General features: G+C 43.4%; 2 protein-coding genes across 5 annotated transcripts in view; one reads left to right on the top strand and one right to left on the bottom strand.

The window, feature by feature from the left end:
- HEMGN (hemogen) overlaps positions 1-2,637 on the bottom strand; it is a 45,739-nt gene extending 43,102 nt beyond the window's left edge. For both annotated transcript variants that reach the window (XM_045043026.1, XM_045043027.1), the window contains exon 1: positions 1-2,637. In XM_045043026.1, the coding sequence (XP_044898961.1) occupies positions 1,723-2,637 (915 nt within the window). In that variant the 3' untranslated portion in view covers positions 1-1,722.
- ANP32B (acidic nuclear phosphoprotein 32 family member B) overlaps positions 1,096-23,230 on the top strand; it is a 24,223-nt gene continuing 2,088 nt past the window's right edge. The window contains exons 1-5 of one of the 3 annotated variants that reach the window (XM_023242491.2): positions 1,097-1,229; positions 10,472-10,621; positions 14,163-14,285; positions 19,657-19,846; positions 22,460-22,584. In XM_023242491.2, coding sequence (XP_023098259.1) covers positions 1,176-1,229; positions 10,472-10,621; positions 14,163-14,285; positions 19,657-19,846; positions 22,460-22,584 — 642 coding nt within the window. In that variant the 5' untranslated portion in view covers positions 1,097-1,175. Of the gene's footprint in view, positions 1,230-2,635; positions 2,780-10,471; positions 10,622-14,162; positions 14,286-19,656; positions 19,847-22,459; positions 22,585-23,230 lie in introns of those variants that run through there. The other 2 variants (XM_045043034.1, XM_023242492.2) reach the window with 2 other exon arrangements.

Genomic DNA, 23,230 nt, shown 5'->3' on the forward strand with positions numbered 1-23,230 from the left:
CTTGGCTCTCAGGGTGCTGTCTGAGCCAGACGATTACAAAGGCTACCTGCCAAGCTTCCCCGAAACGCAGCCCAGCAGCCCATCGAGAATTACACACCTCGCAGGGGTACCCTGAGGAATAAATGAGATAAAAGTGTGCGGAAAAACTTCGTAAAACTTCGAGACCCCATTAGAAATGCTAATTGCTGCCTTGCTAGCCTATGTTTAAATGTTAGGAAACCCAGGGAGATTCTCCGAAACTCGGGGACGCTCGGTCCCTCTGTGGCTCGGGCGGGCGCCAGGGATGCCCTGTGCCCACAGGCCGCGAGGGCCAATTCCGCCCGGTGCCGCGCGGTGCAACGCGGGACGGCCGCTATTCCGCCCCCGACGGGGGTCCCCGCAGCACTGGCTTCCCGCCTCCAGGCCAAGGCGTGTGGGGTTCGGACTGTTGGCTTCGCACCGTATGAGGGAGAGGAAGGCGAACCCGAAAGCCCCTGTCCTGCGCTCCCTTCACGTCTCCCGACTTCGCGGGCGTCGGGCCGGCCTGGTGGAGCCTCCCCGGACAGACTAGGCTTTAAAGACCCCCGCAGCCCTCCGGGCAAACGTCCAAGGGCGGGCCGGAGACCCGCCTCCCGGCGCGGCGAGGTGGGGCCGGGGGGAGGGAGGGTGGGGGGTGTCACTTCGGTTGCGGGCGGGGAAGCCCCCGAGGAAGGTCTTACATCAGCCACCCCACGTGCAGTCGGAGGGAGGGAGGAAGTCGCTCCAGTCCCCGGGGCTGCGCCTTTCCCCCCCGGCCTCCGCCCCTCCCGCCGCGCGTCTCCCCGCCCCGTCCTTGGTGCAGCCGCGGCCGCCGAGCCGAGCAGCGCCGCGCGGGGCCGAGTCGAGCCGAGCAGCCGCCCGCGCCGCGTCGCCGGTTTAAGCGCAGTGCGGGGCCGCGGCCGGGGGCGGCGGTAGTGAGACCAGCGCTGCGCTCCAGCCCCCTTTTCCCTCCATGGTTTCTCTCCGCTCCCGTGAGTAACTTGGCTCCGGGGGCTCCGCTCGCCTGCCCGCACGCCGCCCGCCTCCTGGGACCGCGCCGCCGGCCTCTGCCGCCAGCAGACCCCTTCCGACGGCCCTCGCTGCGCAGGCCGGGACGCCTCTCCCCCCTCCGCCCCCGCCGCGGAAAGTTAAGTTTGAAGAGGGGGGAAGAGGGAAACATGGACATGAAGAGGAGGATCCACCTGGAGCTGAGGAACCGGACTCCGGCAGCTGTAAGCAGAGACCCCGTCGGGCGCCCTCTCCCCCCGATGACTTGCATGTAATGGTGGCCACCTGCGGGGCCCGGGCCGCGGGTTCGCCAGCCCCGGCTCGTAGAAGGGCGCAGCTCGCGGGCTCGGACAGGGAAGGCGGGCGGGTTGGCGGGCGTGGAGGGGGGGAGCGAGCGCGCGGGGATTAACTCTTTGGCGCCCGCGGGCCCCCGCGGCCGTCTGGGGAAGGCAGTGGGGTGGGGGAAAGCAAACTTTGAGCTCTTCGCCCGCCGGGGTCCTTCCCCGGAGGAGCGCGTGTGCGTGTGGCCGGCGGCGAGGGAGGGAGGAGGGGGTTGTGTAACGCTGGGAGCCATGTTTGCAGCCTCCCGGGATGCGCGGCCGGGCGGAGGCCGGGCCTGCCGAGGAGCCGCGCGGCTAGCCGGGGCTGGGCCGCCCGGGCTCCGAGCGCTCCCGGACGGCCTGGGAAGGGGCTCGGGCGGGGCGGGGACTTCTCCGGTCAGGCCTCACGGTTGGCGCCGGCCGGGCTGAGGGCCGGGGCCGTGGGGGTGAGGAGGGGGGGCTGTCGGCCTCCGAGGGGGGCAAGGAGCCCCCTCGCGCGTCCGGGGGGCTTGGGCGGGCGCGGCCTCGCGCGCGCGGAGCGGGGGAGGGGCGAGCGGGGCGGCGGAGGTGGCGCAACCGCCGCCCCTCCCGAGGCCAAGTTTGAAAAAAGGACGCGGTTCCCGCCATTTTTCAAGCCTAAAAATAAAACTTTCTCCCCCATTTCTTTCGCTCCCCTTTCGTCCTCCGGGCCTTCCCCACTCCCGGTCTCCCGGGACGCGCCCCGTTCGGCCCAGGCCAGCCGTGGTGGCGGCGGCGACGGCTTCGCCTTTACTCCGCGCCGCGGTAGCGGAGCCCGGGGCCCCTGCCCGGAGTCTGGCCCCTCGGTGTGGGCGGGCTGCGGCTCCTCGCGCCAGCCGGGGCGCGCCACGGTCCGACGCAGCGCCATGTTGGCGGGCGCCCGTCTCCCTCCGCTGCGTACACCGGCCTGTGGGTTCGAGCCGCTGCTCCCGGGCCCAGACCGTGGTTTGTTTTGCGCCCGCTTCGCCGGGGCTCGGCTCGTACTGGCGGGAGCCGCGCGCTCCTGCCGCCGCCGACTCCTCCGGCTCGACTCCTCGCGGGCGCGCTGCCGTCCCCCTCCCCCGTTCTTAAAAGGGCAACGCCAGGCGGCCGCCTCCGCCCGGGCTAGGCAGCGGGGGTACGGGCGGGCCTCCGCTGGGTTCGCGGGCCGCGCAGTCCCGGCGGCCTCTGCCCCCGCACGTGCTCCAGGGAGGCCGGCACCCGCCGCCGCGGCTGCGTGAGCGGCGAGCGGGGCTTTGAGAATCGCCTCTTTCTTCTCCACTCCTGCCCTCGCGGCGGCCGGGCGCGGGGCCATGTTCCCCGGCGCCCGCGCGGTGTGGCCTTGCCTCCGCCAGACCGGGGCCTCGGGTGAGTGGCGTTCCCTGGCCTTGGGGAAGCCCAGGGGAAGTCCTCCCACCCTGCCCCAGTCGAGCGATGGGCGCGCTTCGTGGAGGCAGGTAGCTGTGGGTAATAAGTTGCTAACTTGTGAAAATTCATCAACCAGGGCTTGCCTGTTGTCCCCACAAATGGGGTACCGGGCGGGCCGCCCCGCAAGCCCCCCCCCCCCCCCAGCGTCCCTGGAGGATATGAGGCAGTTGGGCGTCTCGGCTCGGCACTCTGGGTTTTAAGGTTGAGGTTTGACCAGGGCCGTCCCTTCCGTCCACAGTCAGACATTTTGTGTCGGCCACGTGCTAGTGTAATGAACGGTTAAGCCTCCTCGCACCCTAAAACTTGAAGAGTGGTGTTCCCATTTTGAGGAGTTATTAATTTTCATACCTTTGCGTTATTACTGCGTAGCTGCACGTCAGTGCAATGTGTAGTAGTTAGATTTAGCCAACATTTCTAAAAGTATGCACATGGGACTTCAAAGCGCTTTAAAATCTGGAATTTGAATTCTTTGTCCGCAAACTAAAGTGCTGTTAAAGTAGTAAACTAAAGTAAGAGCAGTGTTCTTCCTATCAGGGAAGCACAGCTGGGATGATGTTCCCACTATATGGAATTTTTTCGTATGCGGTATCTAATATGTTACTTCTTAGAAATGGGTATATAGGTTTAGGTTTTAACTTTTCAGGTAATCCTCTTAGGCCTTACACTCTTGCCAAAGACAGGTCAGAGTCAGGTGATTGTTTCATCAACGTTAAAAGTCAGTTTATCTTTGGCACTGTCCACATTTCAAGGGTTCAAAAGCAGCAGGTGATTAGTGGCTACTGTGTTGGACAGGACTAGCCTACAGCAGTCCACTGGTTTATTAAATAAATATTTGAGTACCAGCATTATGGCAGGGCCTGGAAAACCAGGGTGAAGTAGAGAGCAGCCTCCATTCTGAAGCCTCAGAACCCGGTGGTGCCTATTGCACTGGTGCGATTTAGGGGCTTTGGGAGCATCCTGGGAGCCTGCCAAGGTTGGGGGATAGGCAAAGAAAGGCTGCCCTAGGGAACCTGAGGAGGAGACAGAGACAGCAGGAGTCAGGTTCTTAAGAAAGGAAAGCTTTGACCTTAAACTGGAGGCTTTTCAGGAAAAAAATGCAGTGGATTTTGAAGGAAATTCTAAAAGAGGAGTTAAACAGTGTTTTGCGCAAAAGAATCATCCTTGCGGCAAATGAAAAGTTTGAAGATGACTCCTTTAAAACCAAACTCAGTCACATGGCTATTTATGTTTGTTGTGGGGCCAGCAGTTACAGAGCAGACTTGGCCTCTGGGACCCTTGTCATTTGGGAAAAGAAAAAGAACCCTTTCTTCACTGAATGTATAATATGGACAGGAGCTCTTAAATGCATACATGCATCCCATGGTTGACCTTAAAATCATCAAATGAGAACTAAGACTTTGAGGAGGGTGAAGGTTTAATCACATTTTTTTTTCTTTGTTTAGACCAGATGGGCTTTTATTGTGCCCATGGCTGGTTTTTTTGTTCGTTTGTTTTTGTTTTTGAGGTTTGCGTATGACCCTGGTAACACTTTTACCTTCTTAGGTTCCTTGCCAGAATACATGAGACCAAGATAATAGGTTTAGTTCACCTATTACCATATCCTTATTCCTTAAAACAAGTATGGACATTTCTTTAAGAGGGTACTTGCAAAGAAATGTATAATTTGGGTTTTTTTCTAAGACCAAAAGAGCTCTTCACATCAGGTGTGTTTTCATAGTGGAAAAAAATGGCCTAAGATGGCATTTAAAAATAATCTACATAAAGAATGGAGATCACCATTTAAAACTATAGGCGAAGGTAAGAAATACTTTATGCAAAATATTTGCATTGTCAGTTACTTCACTGAGAGCAAATTGTGCAGTGCTGGAACATACCGTATACACTACAGAAATTGGTATTTTCAGATGTGAAATGAGACACTGGCATTCAATAGTGAGATGTAATTTAGTTATATTCTAAAATTGGAAAAAATATGTGTTCTTTATGTGAGGCTCTCATCCTTCCATTACACCAAACATGACACTCTTCCAGCACACTTAGCCTTGATGTTAGCTGTTTTTGAGTTTTCCATTCAAAGTTAGAAAGCCCAGCAGTTCTGTGGTTCACAGTGGATGTCCATGTGGGACCCTGGTGGGCTGTGTGCGAAGACTAGGCACTTCTCACCCATCATAAGAATTGTCTTTCCTTAAGAGACACATCTCCGGTTTCCCCACTTTTATGCCTTTTAAAATTTTTTCCCCAACTTTTGCCATCTTGTGTCTATTAATGTAATTTTGAGCACAATGGGGTATTCTGATTGGTTGCATAGCCAACTAATAGTTGTTTTTTTTTTTTTTTCATTTTATAAGTAATCTAAATTGAAGAAAAAATTAGATACAGATAAGCCAAAAGTCCTGGATATAGATAAACATTAATAAAATAGGGTGGGCAGGTGTGTGTGAGATTTTTATCTAGACATTCTGGTGTATGGTCTACCAGAATTGTCTCTTTTTTTCCAAAGTCAAATTCTGTTAATGCATATATTATTACATAAATAGAGTAAGCTTCTTTATCTCTCTGTCACTATTATTTTACAGTCTTATTGTTAATGTTTGCATGGATCATAACTTATGGGGTGGTTAGAAGGGTTTTTGCCATTTTAAATAGTACTGAAATGAACTTCTTGTAATGTGAATCTTCTGTCAAATTGCTGTTTAGAATGGTTCATTTCTTTACCTACCCACCAATAGGATATGAGTGTTTCCTTCTCTCATGTTGACAGTTCTGTCACCTAAACACAGCTGAGAACCTGATCTAAATTTGTTCTGTCATTTTGAAAACATTATTTTAAAATAATGGTAAGGAAAAAGGTTTGAACATTGGTTAACTCAGAAGAATGGAAATTGGCAAGGATGACAGAAGTTACTTATTCTACATTTTTGGATGATTTCACTTTCTGCAATAACCATGTATTACTTTTCTAATTAAAAGAATTGGTAACTCTGTAATTCTTCCATGTTTCCCCCTCCTAACTTATAACTGGGGAAGATCACCCAAGCAATTTAAACCAGGTAGGTTTTGTTTTGTTTTGTTTTGTTTTTAAGTAGCCAGGAGAACGGGAAGTGAGAGCAAGTTGGAGAGGGTGAAAGGAAAATTGCTTGATTTTTCTCTGTGACCCCTAGCACCCATCGCCATAACTTGGCTACAGTATAGTTCAGATTTTTCAGTGAAAAAGTATTAGAAAACAGTACTGTTTTACTGATAGTTGCAGGAAACAAAAACACGAGTTAAATAGGAAATAATATGGATTACTTTCAGTTAAGTGTTTATCCTGAATTCATGTTTGGAAAAAATATATATAGTTTAATTAGAAAATGGTGCTGATGAGTGAATTGGCCTTAAAAGTCCCATCCATCTTCAAGCAGAAGTCCAGTTAACTTCATCTTGGACCAAACAGCTCCCTGACTTGTACATACAAATGTACAAGTGCCTGCCCATCCTTACCTCCTTAGATAGTAGCTCTGGGAGGATTTGGAACATCCAAAGGAGAAGCTGGGACCATTCTTTTCTTGATTAGAATCCCTCATTTATTGAGAGGTCACGGGATTATCTATCCCCAACTCCCTACCCACCGCCCCCACTTCTGCAGTTGTTATCTCCCTTGCAAGTGAGTCAGGATCCCTTCATAGTCAAGGTGTATCGGTGGAGGAGGCTTAGTTTTCTCAAATGCTGCTGACCCCATGCCTGAGAGCTGACACCTTTTGCCATGCTCTTGTTTAGAACTTTAAACGGGCTGGAGGAAGGCTGCTGAGGGTTGACTTTCCAGACCTGTTATCCTGGGCACAACCCCAAGTGGAACCCTCCTGTGGCCTCTGCTTTCTCCAGTAATTCCCACTCTGCTCTGTGCATATTCCTCAGTGGCTGATCCTCCTACTGTGCCTGTGGCGCTCTGTTCTAGCAGATAGCATGCTTTACTACATCTTCAGCTTCCTGGAAAGGTCAAGGGGCATGCCTTCTCTGCTGAGCCATACAATCCTCTGCCCTACTCCCCCCAGTAAATTCTGTTACCTTCTACTCATGGAGAAAATTAAAGGTCTCCAGTGTGCATTCCCTGAACTTCTTGCTCTCCCGCTTAGAAACTCCCCTACACCTGTATCCGTCCTGACCTCTGTAGGAAGAGCTCCCTGCCTCCAACAAGAGTAGAATGATCTCATTTTTAATATGTATTTATTGTTGTAGTTGAACATCAGTTTTTTAATGTGATCTGTATTTTTTATGGCTTGTCTGTTTTTTGTCCATGCTTCTTTTGAGTTATTTTTTTTCTCACTTAGGGTAAAAACCGTATCCTTGAGCAAAAGATAAATAAATGCAAATACCTAAAATTTTCATATATCCAGAAAGGTCACATTCTGGATATATGTTTAAATACTTAAAGTATTTAACAGACGGGTTGGTTGCCATTTTAAGTTAGGAACTCAGAACTCAGTAACAGAGACTCGAATGTCTGTATTTATTCTTTCATCTAGCAACAGATTGTGAGGAGAGAATCCTAATTACAAAAGAAATTTTACACGAAGGTATTGTGCCATTATTATGATAGGGAAAATTAGAAATACATTCAACAGGGAGGATTGTAAAGTAATTTTTGGTTCATCCATATACTCTAATGTTTTTAGTCATTTAAAAAATATTCAGAGTTGTTAAAATAAGCTAAGTAATAGAGTTTTATCTCACTACATTTGAAATATACAAAGAGACTGAACTAATATACCAAAATCTTCATAGTGACAAACGTAAATATTACTTGCATTGATGTGATTATGCTTGTGATCAGAAAGAGGTTCTCTTTATATCCAAGTTTTCTATTGTATCATCTACTCAATCTCCTACAATCCTGACATAAATCCCAATACAGTACTCTGACAAGCCTGTGACCAGTTTTCCTCATTTAACAGTTGTGAAAACTCTTTCTCATACTGAGATACAGTGGTAACTAAGTAGACATCACCCTGCCCATCATGAAACTTGAAGTCTAGCAATGGCTTTTAAAATTGTTACATTTGTAATAAGTTAACATTATCACCACTGAAATGCTAAATAAGGTTATGTAGAGCAAGCTCTCCCCACCACTCAGTTTCTCTTCCTGAGAGATTTTCTGTACATAGAAGAAAGTGTGTGGTCTATAGCATAAAGGATAATACCCATTCTGCACATTTTTCATCCCACAGTGTATCTTGGAAATACGTCCCTTGTTGATGGGCCTTTAAGTTGTTTTCTAATTTTTCAGTCCTTTTTCAATAACTTCTCATGCTTTATTTCCATAAGCCTTTACACGTGTTTGAAACTAATACTTCACCATTGGTACCACTCTCAGTTTTTCTTAGGTCTTTCTTGCAGGTTCCTCAGGGTTCTGTCGTTGGCCCTCTTCTTAGGGATTCCATCCTTCCACTATTGTCTCTGCCCTGATGATTCCAAATACAGAACTGACAACCCGCCTCTATTCCAAACCACATTCCCAAGGGAACCTTAAACTCAGTAGCCTTCATGGTATTCATTATTACATCCACCCCTCAGAAAGCCATTCCCTGCTTATTTCCATCTAGCTACATGGCTCCCATTTTTGTAAGCCAGAACCTCAACTCCCCTCCACCATCTTTCATACCCAGCAACTAAACCTGCAGATTGGAACCATTTAACATTTTTTTTTCTCCCAGTTCCTTCCTCTTGATTCCTATTTTGCTGTTTGGTTCAACAAACCAGTTGAAAGAAATATCCAAAAGGTGATTTCACCTGGGAGGCAGTATGGCTAAATCTAATTCGTCCTCATTTGGCTTTTGGCATATAAGTGTTAACTCTGTATAATTTGGATCCTCTGTCAGATAGTCATAGAAAATCCCCCAAACCAAGTGAGAACATTTTAGTTGTAGTGCTGTATTAGGTGTGTGGGCAATTACAGTTGACTTTATTTTTATGGTTTGTTGGTTTTACTTTTTTTTTTTAATACAAAAGAAATACATGCTTATAAAAACCTCATTACAAATATGAATAAACAGCAGAGGTAGGTCCCTGTCATACCCCTACTCCCTTTCCCATAAGTTACTTTTTTAGCACTCAGTATGTTCCGGGTGCTATTCCTCTGCAACTCCGTGCGGTGAGTACTGTTATCTTCACTTTGCAGATGAGGAACCTGAGACACAGAGAGGTTAGGTGAGTCTCCTGAGATCACACAGGTTGTAAGTGGTAGAGCCAGGAGGATATGACTTCAGGCATCTGTTTGTAGAGCCCACCTCTCCTCATTTGACACCTTAAGTTTTCAGAAATACTTATTTTCCGTAAAAAGGGGGGAAATGGCAGAGATGTGTGAAGAAATGTGGAATGAAGGAAAGAAAGACTTAAAGGTGTAATAGGCCTGCATGCATCCTAACTGAAACCAGGGCTTATGAGGAGGAAGTAGACAGGGTAGTGAGAAGTAGTGAAGAAGCAAGTGAGAAGTTGTGGTGTTGTGTGTATCACGACTCTAAATCTGTTTCCTTCTCTGTAAATGGGGGGAGGGTGTTGTGGTGCAAAGAATAATGAGTAAGTTCTCTGTAAATGATAGCAATTACCAGAATACTATCCTTGGATTTTGCACTGGAGGATGAAGACATTACTAGCTCATATTTTTTAGAACTATGAGTATCTTACTTCCATGTACCTGCTTGATGAATGCTATCAAACATGGTAGATTGACCACAAGAATGCCTTTGGCCGTTACTGCCGTTAATTCTAATTTGCATCACTGTAAATTGACCAAAATGTGTTAAAAGTTGCAAGTTTCAGAGTCAACCACAGAACAGGAATGGAATAGGGATTATCATGGTAGATATTCACAGACTGTTTATTAATTGATCAGTATTTAAAATCATGGGGCACCTGGCTGGCTGAGTCAATAGAGCATGCAACCCTTGATCTCAGGGTTGTGACTTCAAGCCCCACATTGGGCTTAGAGTTTAAATAAATAAATAAATAAACAAACTAAAATCTTCAGATATGATACCCTTGGACGGATTGGAATTCTGAATTTCAGGATCCACAAAAGAGATTTTATGGCCTGAAAAATCTAATTTAATGTTTAACAGTTTTCTCCCCTGGAAATATCTTCATCACATGTAACCCAAATTGATCTTTGTTTTGAATTAAGGCCTCTTGTGTCTTGACCCCTTCTATTGTCAAGATAATCTTAGTAAAGATGAGTAAACGTATAGTGCAGAAACGTGTTGCCAAAATCTCTTAGCGATCTTGTTGGGAAAAGCAAATGTTTCCTCTTTTCCTGTGTCCATCTCCTGGGCGTTGAGGGAGACGCAGCCCTGGAAGGGGTGGGGTGGTCTTCTCTGCATTTATAGTTAAAGCCGCGCCTTGGGAGAATAGACTTGGGAAAAGGAATCAGGGAGATAATAGTTTTCTTCACCTGTATCTTAAGAACTGTAGTTTCTGTCTCTGGAAAGTAGAGCGTTTAAATCTTTTTTATACCATGGTGTAACATTCCATCCTTGATATCTAGTAGTATATTGTTACTAAAGGCTTAATCATTTTTCATTTATTTATCACTGTGATCTTGGTTTAAGTAGAGGCTGCCCCTGTATGTGGGTGTTTTTGCTCCGTGTTTATGGTTGTAGTTTTTGCTTTGTTCTTTGTTTTATGTATGTTTTTGAAAGCTTGGTTTTGTTTTTTTTTTTTTCTTTTTTCCCCTTTGTCATTCACAGGTTCGAGAACTTGTTCTGGACAATTGCAAATCAAATGATGGGAAAATTGAGGGCTTAACAGCTGAATTTGTGAACTTAGAGTTCCTCAGTTTAATAAATGTAGGCTTGATTTCAGTTTCAAATCTCCCCAAACTACCTAAATTGAAAAAGGTAAGTACTTTTTCTTCAGCAGTAAAAGAGAGAACATTATGAGAAGGGAAACATAGGTGATTTTACTTGTAAGGAAGCATTTAGTGTAGCAGAAAGCACATGGCCTTTGGCCATGGGGCATATCTGGGATTGAATTCCAGCTCTATCATTTCCCTGATGGGTAATCTTCTGCAGGTTACTTAATCTCTCTAAGGCTCAATTTCCTCACCTGTAAACTGGTGCTACCACCTGACCTTACAGAATTGCTGTGATGTTTGGAAATAATACATGTTGGATGATCAATAAATAGTTATGAAGAATAATGATTTTGTGAATAAGTTACTAATTAATTGCTATAAATTTGTTGATATGTTAGCTATGTGTTTTTTCTTAGTATGCTCTGGTTTAGGAACCACAGGGGCCTCTCTTCATGTTTTGTTTGTTGATTAAGGGTGAGTTTCAGTAAAGACTTCAGATTTGTAATCTATGATAATTCAAACCCATTACGAATTCTTAATGATTAGAAAGAAAGTTTAAAATGTGTTGTGATTAGGCGCACCTGGGTGGCTCAGTTAGTTAAGCATCTGACTCTTGATTTGGGCTTAGGTCATAATCTCCCAGTTCATGGGTTCGAGCTCCACATCGGGCTTTGTGCCAACAGTGCAGAGCCTGGTTGGGATTCCCTCTCTCCCTCTGTGTGTGTGCCCTGCTTGCACGAGCACATTTGCACTCTTTTTCTCTTTCTCTCCTTCAGAAAAAAAAAATTAATTAAAAAAAATAAAATGTGTTGTGACTGCAAGAAGTCACTGTAATGAAGCTACTGTATTTCCCTATCCTAATTGATGGCTCATTGTTCATATTTTATTGGTCTAATATAAACCAATCATACCCCCCCCAACTACCAATAAAAAACCCTCAAGGAAAATGTTTTCTCATGTCCTTACCCATGTAACTGTCACTGAGCTCCAGAATGTTAAAACTGGAAGAAACTTTGCTCTTCTAGTCCCTTATTTTATATGCATAGCAATAGACCCAGAAAGGTATAGTAATTTGCCTAAAGCCACCTACAAAAGAGGTTTGTACTAGAGCCAAAACTAGAATCCGTATCTCCTATTTCCTAAACCATGCTTTTTCTATTATATAATAAAAGATACGTGGTCACATAAATATTGCAGAATTTTCCACTGTTTCGGTGTTCACGTTATTAGGGATTTTAAGCCGAACTGTCATCCAAAAGTACACATTGAAGTCTGGAATCAGAATTAGACAAAATGCAAATAGGCTGTTCCTGTAGTCTGTTTGAGTCCTGAGAGGAACTTGTTTTGGGTTAAGTATATGAATTAAAAACCAGAAATGTTTACTTATTTGCCTTAGTTAGGTAATAAGTGTTCAGGCAGTCCTCATGAGTTTCAGGTAACTTAGCTTCCTATCAGGAAGAATAATCATGTTATATTTAAATTGGTAAATAGTTCCCTTTCTTCTGTTAAGCATCTACTTTAGAGGTTCAAGTATAATCTTTTTATATTTACATGGTTATTGGTGACATTGGGAGCTCTGATTAGCCCATTAAACAACTGGTGGCTTTCTGGCATGTATCTACATAAACTTGATGCTAGTATGATTCAAGTGTGTATTTTGTGTTGTTTTCCTAGCATCCTGGTACATTTTCCTGATGTACTGTGGTCTGTGTGCTGTCAGACTTAACTCAGAAGAGGAGTGAATCGGTGACCCACCTATATAGGCTTTATCAAATTCTTCTGAAGTCTTGTTAATCACTTCCTTGCAGAGTTAGGGAGGAATGGAGAGATCCTACAAATCAAACTTAAAGGCAGATAAGATGTTCTCACAACTGATACAGACCTTATTTTCTTTCTGTCCTAGAGCACAGATTATTTTTTTAACAAGAAACAGGTTCTGAAAGAAATTTTGTTGTACGAATGTCACAGGTTTCCTAAACTTACACATTGATTTCATTTCAAAATAAACATGTCACTAAATGCTTTGGCAGATTGCCTTGTTTCTCTGCTTCCTAAGATAGTCATGTTGAAAGGATACGAACATTACATAATGTGTGATATTCCAACTAACCAAGAGAAATGGTCTCTTTGTTTTGATTACTAAAATCTCAGTAAAGCTAACACTTGAGTCTTTGTTGATTATAGACTTGTATTTTTAAATCTAGACCATGACTAGATAATCTGACTGGAATATCCCATGGGAAGGAAGAAATGTTTTGAAATGTTGCAGTTTCATCTTCTGAAATATTTAATAACACCTAAGTTGTTGAAGACTTGAGTTGTCATTTAAAGTCATTCTTCCAACAAATATTGAAGTTTTTAACAGTTCTCTGTTCTGCATCATGTAGTTTATTTCATAGCATGCCAAAGACCAAATTACATGAAGTTTTCATGCTATTCTTTGTACGTAACATGGTGGGAAAGGCAAATTCTTCTGAAGCTAGCCTGCCTGGCTTCAGAATCCTCAGTCACCACCAGAGCTACTTTGTGATCTTGGCCAAGTTTTAGAGTCGTCTTTGTAGTTCATTTTTCCTCATCTGTAAATGCGGGTAATAATTCTACCCTACCCCATAGGGTTAGTAAAAGTAAATGAGTTCGTGTATCTCTAGTGCTTCAAACATTGCCTGGCACTTAGGTACTGTGTAAGGGTTAGATGCGGTTACCGTTGTTGTTGGCACTTAAAATAGAGAATTGAAACCAGTTGTATAGCCTAAGTTTTCTCATCTGCAAACTGAAGAGTTTGAATTATATGCTCTCAACTGTCTAACTTTTCCAGGCTCCAATTTCTTTCACTTCCCATTCTGATTCCTTGGTGAAGGCTCTTTCTTCATTGGCACACGGCTTGCTGTGCTACTTGACCTGCAGCTAAGAAATAAGAGTAGGTTCTTATAAAGGCTAGCGCGGCTTTATGCAAGAAGTGGCCTCTGGGGACTTGGTTTCGGCAACCCTGAAGCTGTTGCTCCACTCACTTTTCTGAGGTCATGGAGCTTCTTTAAGGGCTTGTTTTGGGGCCTATCCCACTCCTGTAGCCTTCATAGCAACATTCCCTGGTGGCTTCCAGGTATAGAACCCTACAATGTGTCAGAACTCTACAGACCAAATTAGGTTTCGAGTCGCCATAGTGAGTTTTGTTTGGCACACGGGATAAGCTGCTTAGAATGCACAGACCATTTACCCTTCCTGGCAGGTATAGAGTATTACAACTTCTCAAAGAATTCTAATTTGCTTTGACCCACTTTTTAGGTTAGAAAATGGATTCACTGATATTAGGAGCCAGATCTTGAGCAAACTATTACAATTAGCAACTGGTTAAGGAACTCTTAACTTCTAACACAGCTCTTCTTATCCATCCTGTTTCTCCTCTTCCCCTGAAATGCTCTTGGAATCTATAAACTATTTATCTGTGTTTAATCAAATAGAGCGAACAAACATGCCCTGATAGGAACAGAGATTATTTGATCTTGATAAATATTTAAAAACTGTATTTGGTACTTAAAAGTGTTTCTCTGTGTGTATTTGTGTGTATATTGTATATTCTCTTGCAGCTTGAGCTCAGTGACAATAGAATCTTTGGAGGTCTGGACATGTTAGCAGAAAAACTTCCAAATCTCACACATCTAAACTTAAGTGGAAATAAGCTGAAAGATATCAGCACCTTGGAACCTTTGGTAAGTATGTGAGAATTTGGAAACCAGGACTTATTGGTCATTTTCATTTTCATATTTCTTTATACTGAGGGAAATGCTTGGAAATAGTAATTGATCAAGAAAGTGGTGGTTCTTACTATAATACTTTCTAGAGAAGTTTTAAAGATCAGGGCCTTTCTAGTTCTGTGTTCTCTGGCTTTGCTCTCCCTACCTGATACTGCGCTGGTGTCCTTTCACAGGGGAATTCTTTTCTTTTTTGTCTTTTTTGAGTTTCATATATTGACCATAGCCTTAAACATTTATCTTAATTTTTTTCCCCCCAGACTGGCCAGGCTATTCTATACTGTTATACTTTTATAGAAAAAGCTATTCATACTGGTGGCATATCTGAGTTGTAGGTGGAACAGTCCAAGGACAGCTCCAGTAAGTTTTAGGTCTTCTAATTGATTTTGTGCCCCAGCTGGATTGCTGTTGGCTAAAGTTTTGCATGGGAACCGCAAAATCCTCCTCAGTCTTACATACTAGGATAAGCTATGAAAAGATAAGTTTAAGTGCCAGTTGGGTTGCAGGCTCGCTGTGTGACCTTGGGCAAATTGTTTCTTCTCCCTGGGCCTCAGTTTCCTCACTTATGAAGCAGGGAGGCTAATAATCTCTGCCTTACCTTACTTAGAAGTTCTGAGAATAAAATAAGGTAATACGCTTAACTCTGCTTTGTAAGTCGGGAAACTGTACTAATGGGGGTCCAGTCCAGGTGGAGATTGTAGGCCAAAAAAGAGCTGGAGAGAGAGGTTAATGCAAGGTATGGGGCAGCCTCCCAAGCTGTTCTGTTTGGCTGCCACCTGGAAATTTCTATGAATTTAAGATTGTTAAGTGACTGATTTCTCTAAATATGATATTCTGTAAATTTGGCATATATACAGAATTCCATTTTAATATGGCTAATGGAACTCCAGCTTGTTTCATACTATCCAAAGAAGACTGTGGCTTCTTACTGTTTTTACGTATACATAAAGTCAAGTGTTTCCATTTGACTCACCTTACAAATGTTAATTGGAAGAGGTTTATGTAAGCATATAGGAGGTGTCTCAAGATCTGGAAGAGCAGAACCCAAGAGGATAAGGCATCTTTCTGTACTATCTCTTTCAATTCTGATGTCACAATACATTAAAATATTTGGGTTTCACATCACTTGTACAGAATGCTTTATTAGTATTTCAAGGAAGGGAAGGTAGTTAAATTGTGACTTCTTTTAACAAAGGATTTCCTGCCAGAATTATAGCATTTTTTCCCTTCTAATCAATAATTAAGGCTCTACTCCAATGTAGGCTAAATTGCCTTTTATTGAGTCCCTTTATTTTTATGTTTCATTAAGTGGACCACATTTAGCTCATATTTCTCAAATGTTAGGAGCCTGTTTCTTAGCTTTGCTTCATGAATTTTGTCCCCTTTTCTGATATAGGTACACCCCAGGTACTTGGGCTCCTTCCTTTTTTACTGGTTCTATTCTTTTCCTCCAAACCAATCCCCATTTCCAATATTTAAGCAAACATTTATTGAGTTTTGCTGTATTTGAGGACATTAACATTTGTCCAATGTGTCCTCCTAGAACCCAGAGAAAAGAGAAGAGCTGTACCTCTTTTAGAGATGAGGAAACCAAGTTTAGAGAGTTTAAATAATTACTCAGTGGCCACATATCTAGCAATTCAAATCCAACTCTGCCATTCTTTCCATTGCCTTTGGGACGTATTCTTTTTACCTACAAATTTATTTCATACCCAAATTGACCTTAAACTGGGAATTCCAACAGGAGTACTAAAGTAAGTGCTGGTGTCTCCCAGTTGACAGGCTACACCAAGCCTTTATTGTTTATGTGTCAATGATAGGCCTATCGATTCACAGTCATTGTGAGCGTAAGAACACCTTTTTTCTAGAACAGAGTGCCACACGGTACCTTCTCATGCTGGATGACTGGCTGTTGCCTAATTCTTATGCCAACTGGAGTCCTCTTTGATGTTTCACCAGAAGCCTTTGTCAGTGTCCTAGCACACAGAGGCAGAGCAGAAGCAAACCTTGTATGGGATTTGTTTTCTTGGGTGTTCTGACCTGGTCATTGATGAATGAGGGCCATTTGGTGGTTGTGAAAGTCTCAGTCCCCAAGGACAGTGAAGAATGAGAAATAATCATAATTGTATTTACCGTTTTTAGAGGTATCATACACTGTAGTAGATGCTTTATGTGTTGTCTCATTAGTATTCCTCAAAAAATATTTCTACAAATAGAATAGAAATAACATGGCCCTCATTTTACATATGAGGAAGCTGAGGCTTGGGAGAGTCTGAATCCCTTGTCCAGAGTCACACACTTGGCTAGCCAGTGACAGAGCCACAGTGCTGCACACCCCGCGTGGAAAAGCCTGGGCTCCTGCCATTCTCCTGAACTTGTTGTTCACATTCCTAGGGGTGTTAGGGTAGGTCTCCGGAAGTTATATCCCGGAATAAAAAAAAAAGCTGTAGGAGAAGGTGAAGGGGGGGAATGTTGGGTCCATTTTGTCTTCTGAAAGTTTTCTTCAATGGGAAAAACACCATCCTCATCCTCATTAACCACGTACATTTTGAACACCGTCTACTTTGAGCCCAGTTCTTACAGTCAATGCAATGATTGTGAATGCCTCTGCTTGCTACAGGGACATTAATCGAGAGACAAAGAAGGCATCAATTCAAACTTCCTTGGACACCTTTTTTAAGAGACCTGGGCCATCCAAACCATCCCCCAAAGCCCTTCTAAATTCTAAGAAGGCAAGCAAAATTATTGTTAATAAAATGTTTAATGTTTATTATGGCTAGCCTATTAGTTTTAGGCCAAATTTCTGGTATGGTAGCATTCTGATTTTTGGGTTTCTTTTTTGCTTTTGTTTTTTTTAGCAGTATTTACACATTACATTGGGGTCCTGAATAATCTGTGGGTAGTATATTTGGGGCCTTAAAGCACAATTTTAATATTTTAAGCAATTCTGGAGTACTACAGTTACTTGGAATTTTGTTATTTGCTTTCACTTCGTTTTCTAGCATACTGTTTGGCATGTTTGAATTATTCATAATGGGTCCTTTTCTTAAGTAGCCAAAAACCTCACAGATACATGGAGTTTCAGTAATAGGTGAGCCTTGGAGGCCTGTCTACTGTGATAGTAGATGGAATTAGAGAAAGGGCTTGAGGCACTGTAGAACATTAAAGATTAGGGGTTGTATGTATTTTTATGCATCCATTTCCCGAGTATAATTTTGAGAAGTGAATGGCTCGTTCCTTGAGTAAAGAATTTTTAGACTTTGGGAAAGCTGCCTAAATTTACTTGTGGTTATATCTTAGCTGGTATAGAGTCAACCTTTTTGTGACGAGAAAAGAGTTCCCAGTGTGTCAGCTAGTTGTCTGGGGTGGTATTTCGACATTTTTTCCCTCTTTGGCAAGAAGTCCTACCTGGGCTTCTGGAGGTCAGGGCCTGCCCAGTGGGGAACCTAATCTGAAAGCTACACAACATAAAAGCAGCTCTCCCTGTCATTAGAAGTTCGGGGACAGCTTTCTTATGACCTCAGGGGACTAACTTACATAAGCACATTATTTGATCCATAAACTCTTGGATCATTGTACATTGGTGTTTTGAGGAGTGCATTTGCCTGTTGCCGTAACCCTGTTCGGTGTTCCCTGCCTGGCTGTCTGTTCCCAAGGGCTGCTCAGTGAAAATAAAACACATGTAGGAACCTCTTTGACCAGGAAGATGAAGATTCTGTAAGTGCAGGGGTCAGCCACCCTTTCCTCTACAGGGCCAGATAGTAGATCTGTTGGGCTTCTGAGGCCATACAGTCTCTGTTGCAACTACTCAGCTTTGCCGTGATTGTGGCACAAAAGAAGCTGTACATAATACATGGCTGAGTTACAATGAAACGTGTTTTACAAAAACAGGCAGTGGACCAGGATGGGCCAGTTGACTTTTGCCAAGCCCTGCTTTAGGGCAAAGATATTTAAATAATTTTGTAACTCTCCAGAATTAGTCATATACCTCAACTCCTGATGACAAGGTTTTTTTCATCTACATTTCTTCCCAGGTTCTTGTAAATGTTGAAATAGTTTTCCCAATAAAACATCAAAGCCTTCAAACGATGTTTATGTTTTCCAACTCAACTTTACACAGAGATCCTCTTAGTTTTTTTGTGTTAGTACTACTTTCTCAGAGAATACCAAGCTTTTTCTCCTGATTCAGAACCATTAAAAGTGACATTTATGAAGCTATCTGTCATATGCCCTCCGGGCTTATTGGCCATATTCTAGAGGGCTCCAGGCTACATGCTGCTTCATGTTTTATGTTTGCTTTTTAAACACTTGTCCCTCTTCTCCTTCCTAAGAGGCTCTGCTGTACTTCTGCTGCTCTTTCCTTACTTGCCTATAATATACTACCTCTGCCCTCCCAATGTCTTCTTTCACCTTGAGTCACAACTTAGTAGAGCTGGGATAGAAATACTAGTACACAGTTGTAATAACAAATGAATCTCTGAGTAAAACAAATGGACAGTTTCTTATCTACTTTGGCTACTCAGAGCACTTTCCTTGGCCCAAGCTTTAAATCTCAACTATTTTGTGTTTCAGATAGAAGACAAAGTTCTAAGCAAATGAGGTATTGCCACAAAATTTCAGGGTATGGTAAAATCAGAAGAATTTTATATCAGAAAGCTCTGGTAATAGTATTGATCTCCCCGCCTCCCCCCAAATTAAAAAAGAGTAATGTTCCTCTCCTGAAGTTTCAACTCTGAGTGCCCCCCACCCTTTCCCCAGCCTGTACTGCCTCCTCTCTTCCTGGAGAGTAACCGTATCACTACACTTTGTGCTTTATTATATTCCGTTCTCTAGTGTTTCACATTTGTGTCTTTGAATAGAAATCTCAACTACCTTAAGATTGAATTGATTGAGTGAATTTTTTTCCCATCCTGTCACCCCAGAGCTTTGAAGACTAGGCTTGATATCCATCAAGTTCTTACTGACTATTGGGTTACTTAGATGTTAAAACTTAAGTTTTGAACCAAATTTATTGAACCTGTTTGATTTGTCTCATACAGTGAAAAGATCTAGTTTAAATATTTTTTCAAATTTATTTTTCTTAAAACTACTAATGCTGCCAGAAAAAGACCATTCTCTGAGAAGGTAGATGTAGAAGGTAAATTATAGAAGGTAAAATCTGGTGACTTACTATAAAGGTTGCAAAGGACTTGAAATGTTTTCCTGAGTATAAAACTGAGTCGGTAGCAGCTAACTGAACAGAGCCTAGAATTTTACCTCTTTGAGAGATGGGTTTTGTTGCTCATGTTCCTTTGGTTTAGAAAGTATGTTTTTTGATCCTTTTCTTCAGAAAAAGTTGGAATATCTGAAAAGCCTGGATCTGTTTAACTGTGAGGTTACTAACCTGAATGACTACCGAGAGAGTGTCTTTAAGCTCCTGCCTCAGTTGACCTACCTGGATGGCTATGACCGAGAGGATCGGGAAGCGCCTGACTCAGATGCCGAGGTGGATGGTGTGGATGAAGAAGAGGAGGATGAAGGTGAGTGGCCATAACATCCAGTGAACCTAATTTTTGCCTTTCAAAGGTCATGAGGAAGCTCCAGAATGTTGTTGTTATGGAGAAAAATAGTATGCATGTGTATAGGCATTCCATTAATTTGGGATTAGGACTTCTGTTGAATTTTAAGAAGCCCTTGGGACATTGAAGCCTTCAAATGATTCCGAAATAAAAATGGCTTGTTAGCTAGTTAGTCTTGAATTTGGAGAGATCATAGACTGTGCCCTAACATATTGAAGTAATTGTGGTTTACCCTTTACTAAAAGGACCATCATCTCTCATGTCTCCTTGCCTGTTCCAGTTATTCCCCTTTCTTGGTTACTGTCTGACTTAATCCTCACAAACTACGCTCTGTCAGCACTTCCAGATTGCACTTCCTGATGCCCGTGAGCTAGGTTAGGTTTCTGTGCGTGCTAAAGCATCCCCTCATTTACTTCTTTCATAACCTGTCTCTCTGCTGTTCTTGTCCCTTTGAGCTATGCTATTACGATCTTCTTGGGTAGGAACTATCTTTTTCATCTTTATTCACAAGGCCTAGCACTTCATAGATACTAGGTACATGTCCGTTATATCCAAATGTAAATAAAGCAGCTTTCTTTGCATGGTGACCCACTGATTCTGAGCCACTTAGGATAAATAGTTTCTCGCCTCTCCACTGGCTTAAAAGGAAGCAGAGCGATCACTTTTCACATAAGTCAGCATGAAGAAAACTTACTCTCAGAATTCCTGATGTTGCTGGAATCTGGTATTACCGTATTTGAAGCATTATTTTAAATGTCTTTTTCTTTAAAGATAAAAATCCACAAAAAGAAATGGGCAAGAAAAGTAGAGGAGGAAATCTATCAGGCAGCTTGGGTGCAAATTAATAGTGTAGTACTCTGGTAGCACTTTTGCAGTTTTATGGCAGATTTGAGACAAGGTAATAAAGGATGGGATGTAGGTTGTAAAGTGGACACAGAGTAGGACATCTCCCTTTGTTCCAAATGTTCACTTACTCCCTTCACTTGCAGGTTCTCCGTTATTCCTGAAAACCATTTGTGCCTTTTTGTCTATTTAATTAAGCTCACTTTAAACAGGTTGAATGGCTGTGTGTGCAGGAGCATGTAAGGAAATTACTTGGAGGGTGGAGAGCAGCTCCTGAGAGGGAGTATCAGTCAGGCAACAAATTTGCGCATTTCTTAGGTGTCGGGCACTGAGGTATATAGTTCTGAAGGTAAAAACCAGACTTGGTTCCTGTCTTCTTGGTGCTTACTGTCTGCTGAGAAGAGAAATGTTAAATAATCACAAGTGAGTAAAGCATGAGGTAAGGAGAAGCATCAGGTGCTTCTGTAAGAGCTTGTGAGCTGGGATTAGGAGGTCTGGTGAGTCTGCCTTGGAGAAGTGTGATGTTTAGGGGAGACTGGGTGGCTCAGTTGAGCGCCCAATCCCCTGCTTTTTTTTTTTTTTCTCCTTTTTTTAAGTTTATTTTTTTGAGAGAGATAGCGAGCAAGGGAGGGGCAGAAAGAAAGAGGGAGACAGAGAATCCTAAGTAGGCTCTGTGCTGTCATCACAGAGCCTGATGCAGGACTCAAACTCAGGAACTATGAGATTGTGTGACCTGAACTGAAACCAAGAGTCGGATGCTTAATCAACTCAGCCTCTGAGGGCTCCCCGAGCGTCCAACTGTTGATTTCCGCTCAGATTGTGATCTTATGGTTTGTGTGTTCAAGCCCCGTATTGGGCTCTGTCCTCACTGCTCAGAGCCTTCTTTGGATCCTGTCTCCCCCTTTCTGGCCCTCTCCTGCTGTCCTCCATGCTGTCTCTCAAAAAGAAATAAACATTGAAAATCAATTAAGAAAAAAGTGATGTTTAACTGAGACCCAGGTGTTTGAATCAGTGTTAGCCAAGCAGAGAAGAAAGGGAAGAATATGCAGAGACTAGGAGGCAGGACAGCACAGCGAGCTTCAGGACCAGGAGAGGTAAGAACTGGTTGCCTAGAGGCCTGAGCCAAATGGAGTAGAGATGCAGAGGGTGCAGGTACCTCTCAGCCTGCCTCTTATTTCCTTCCTCTCACAGGGTTATTACTCTCTTAGATTCCTCATCTGGCAGCTGGCTTTATGGTGATGCCCTTCCCTCAGAGAAGGAGCTCATTATTTATTTATTTTGGGAGGGGGGGTAACTTTTTACTATGGAAAATTTCAGACCTAGACAAAGATAGGAATAATAGTAAAGTGAACTTTCATGTTCCCATCATTCAGCTTCAACAATCACTGATTTGTGGCTGATCTTATTTTATACATACACATCCCTACCCACTTCCCCCTTCCTTATTTTGAAGCGAATCCCAGAGATAATATCATTTCATCACTGACTGTTGTAGCATACATCTAGTCCGCCAGGACTCCTGGTCTCCAGATGTAATGGCATCATGATGGACAAAGGGACTGAGTTGCAGCAGCCTGGGAGAAAGGGGGCGACCAAGGGGCATGGGTTTCCCGGACGTTGGTGTAGCACAGCATTTGTTCTGTGGCTCAACCTGAAGTGCCCCAGCACCTTAGCAGGTGTGCCTTATGGGCCATCAAGGGTGTTTAATGAATTCCTTTGGACTGTTTTCAGAAGGAGAAGATGAGGAGGACGAGGAGGATGAGGATGGTGAGGAGGAAGAGTTTGATGATGAAGATGATGAAGATGAAGACGAAGATGTAGAAGGGGAAGATGATGAAGACGAAGTCAGTGGGGAGGTTGGTGCAACTATGTTTGCTGCTCTGTTTCCTATTTGTAGTTAAAAATGTGGGTGATTTTATTTTGTATTGCTTTTAAGAAAAAGGAAAGAAAAGAAAAAGGACTTCCAATGCAATTAGTAAACTTGTAAATAGACCATTAACAGTTTGATGGTTAATTCCTGTTCCCCCCTTTTAGTAAATACTAAGTGAAATGCTTGGCTCTGTGGACTTATCAGTCTTGACCCTTTAACTTATTGGGAGGAAGTAGTGAGTTGAGTGTTCATTCCATAGGATGAGAAAACTGGAAATGTTGAGAGCTGATGTATGGTCTGTCCCTTCTGTTGTGTTGAAGAAGGGACGGGAGGGTATGTTTACCAAGTCTGAACTTGTTCTTGTATGTTGAGCCTAATTCGGTAAATATGTTCTACGATTGCCGTTTTCAAGATTTGGGGATGTAAAGTTAAACAAGAATGTGGTCCTGCCTTGAAAGAGCAGGTAGTCTAGTTTATGGGACACCCAGTAATATAGTATCTTTGAGGAGCTGACTGCCAAGGAGGACAGGAGAAAGGATTGACCTAACTTTGACAGACCTTAGGGAGGTCGTGAAGATAGGCAAAGAAAATGAAATGTCATCAAAAAGCATGTTCTTTATAGTACAAAAAAA

Source organism: Felis catus, chromosome D4 (assembly GCF_018350175.1).
Source record: "Felis catus isolate Fca126 chromosome D4, F.catus_Fca126_mat1.0, whole genome shotgun sequence".
Lineage (NCBI taxonomy): Eukaryota > Metazoa > Chordata > Mammalia > Carnivora > Felidae > Felis > Felis catus.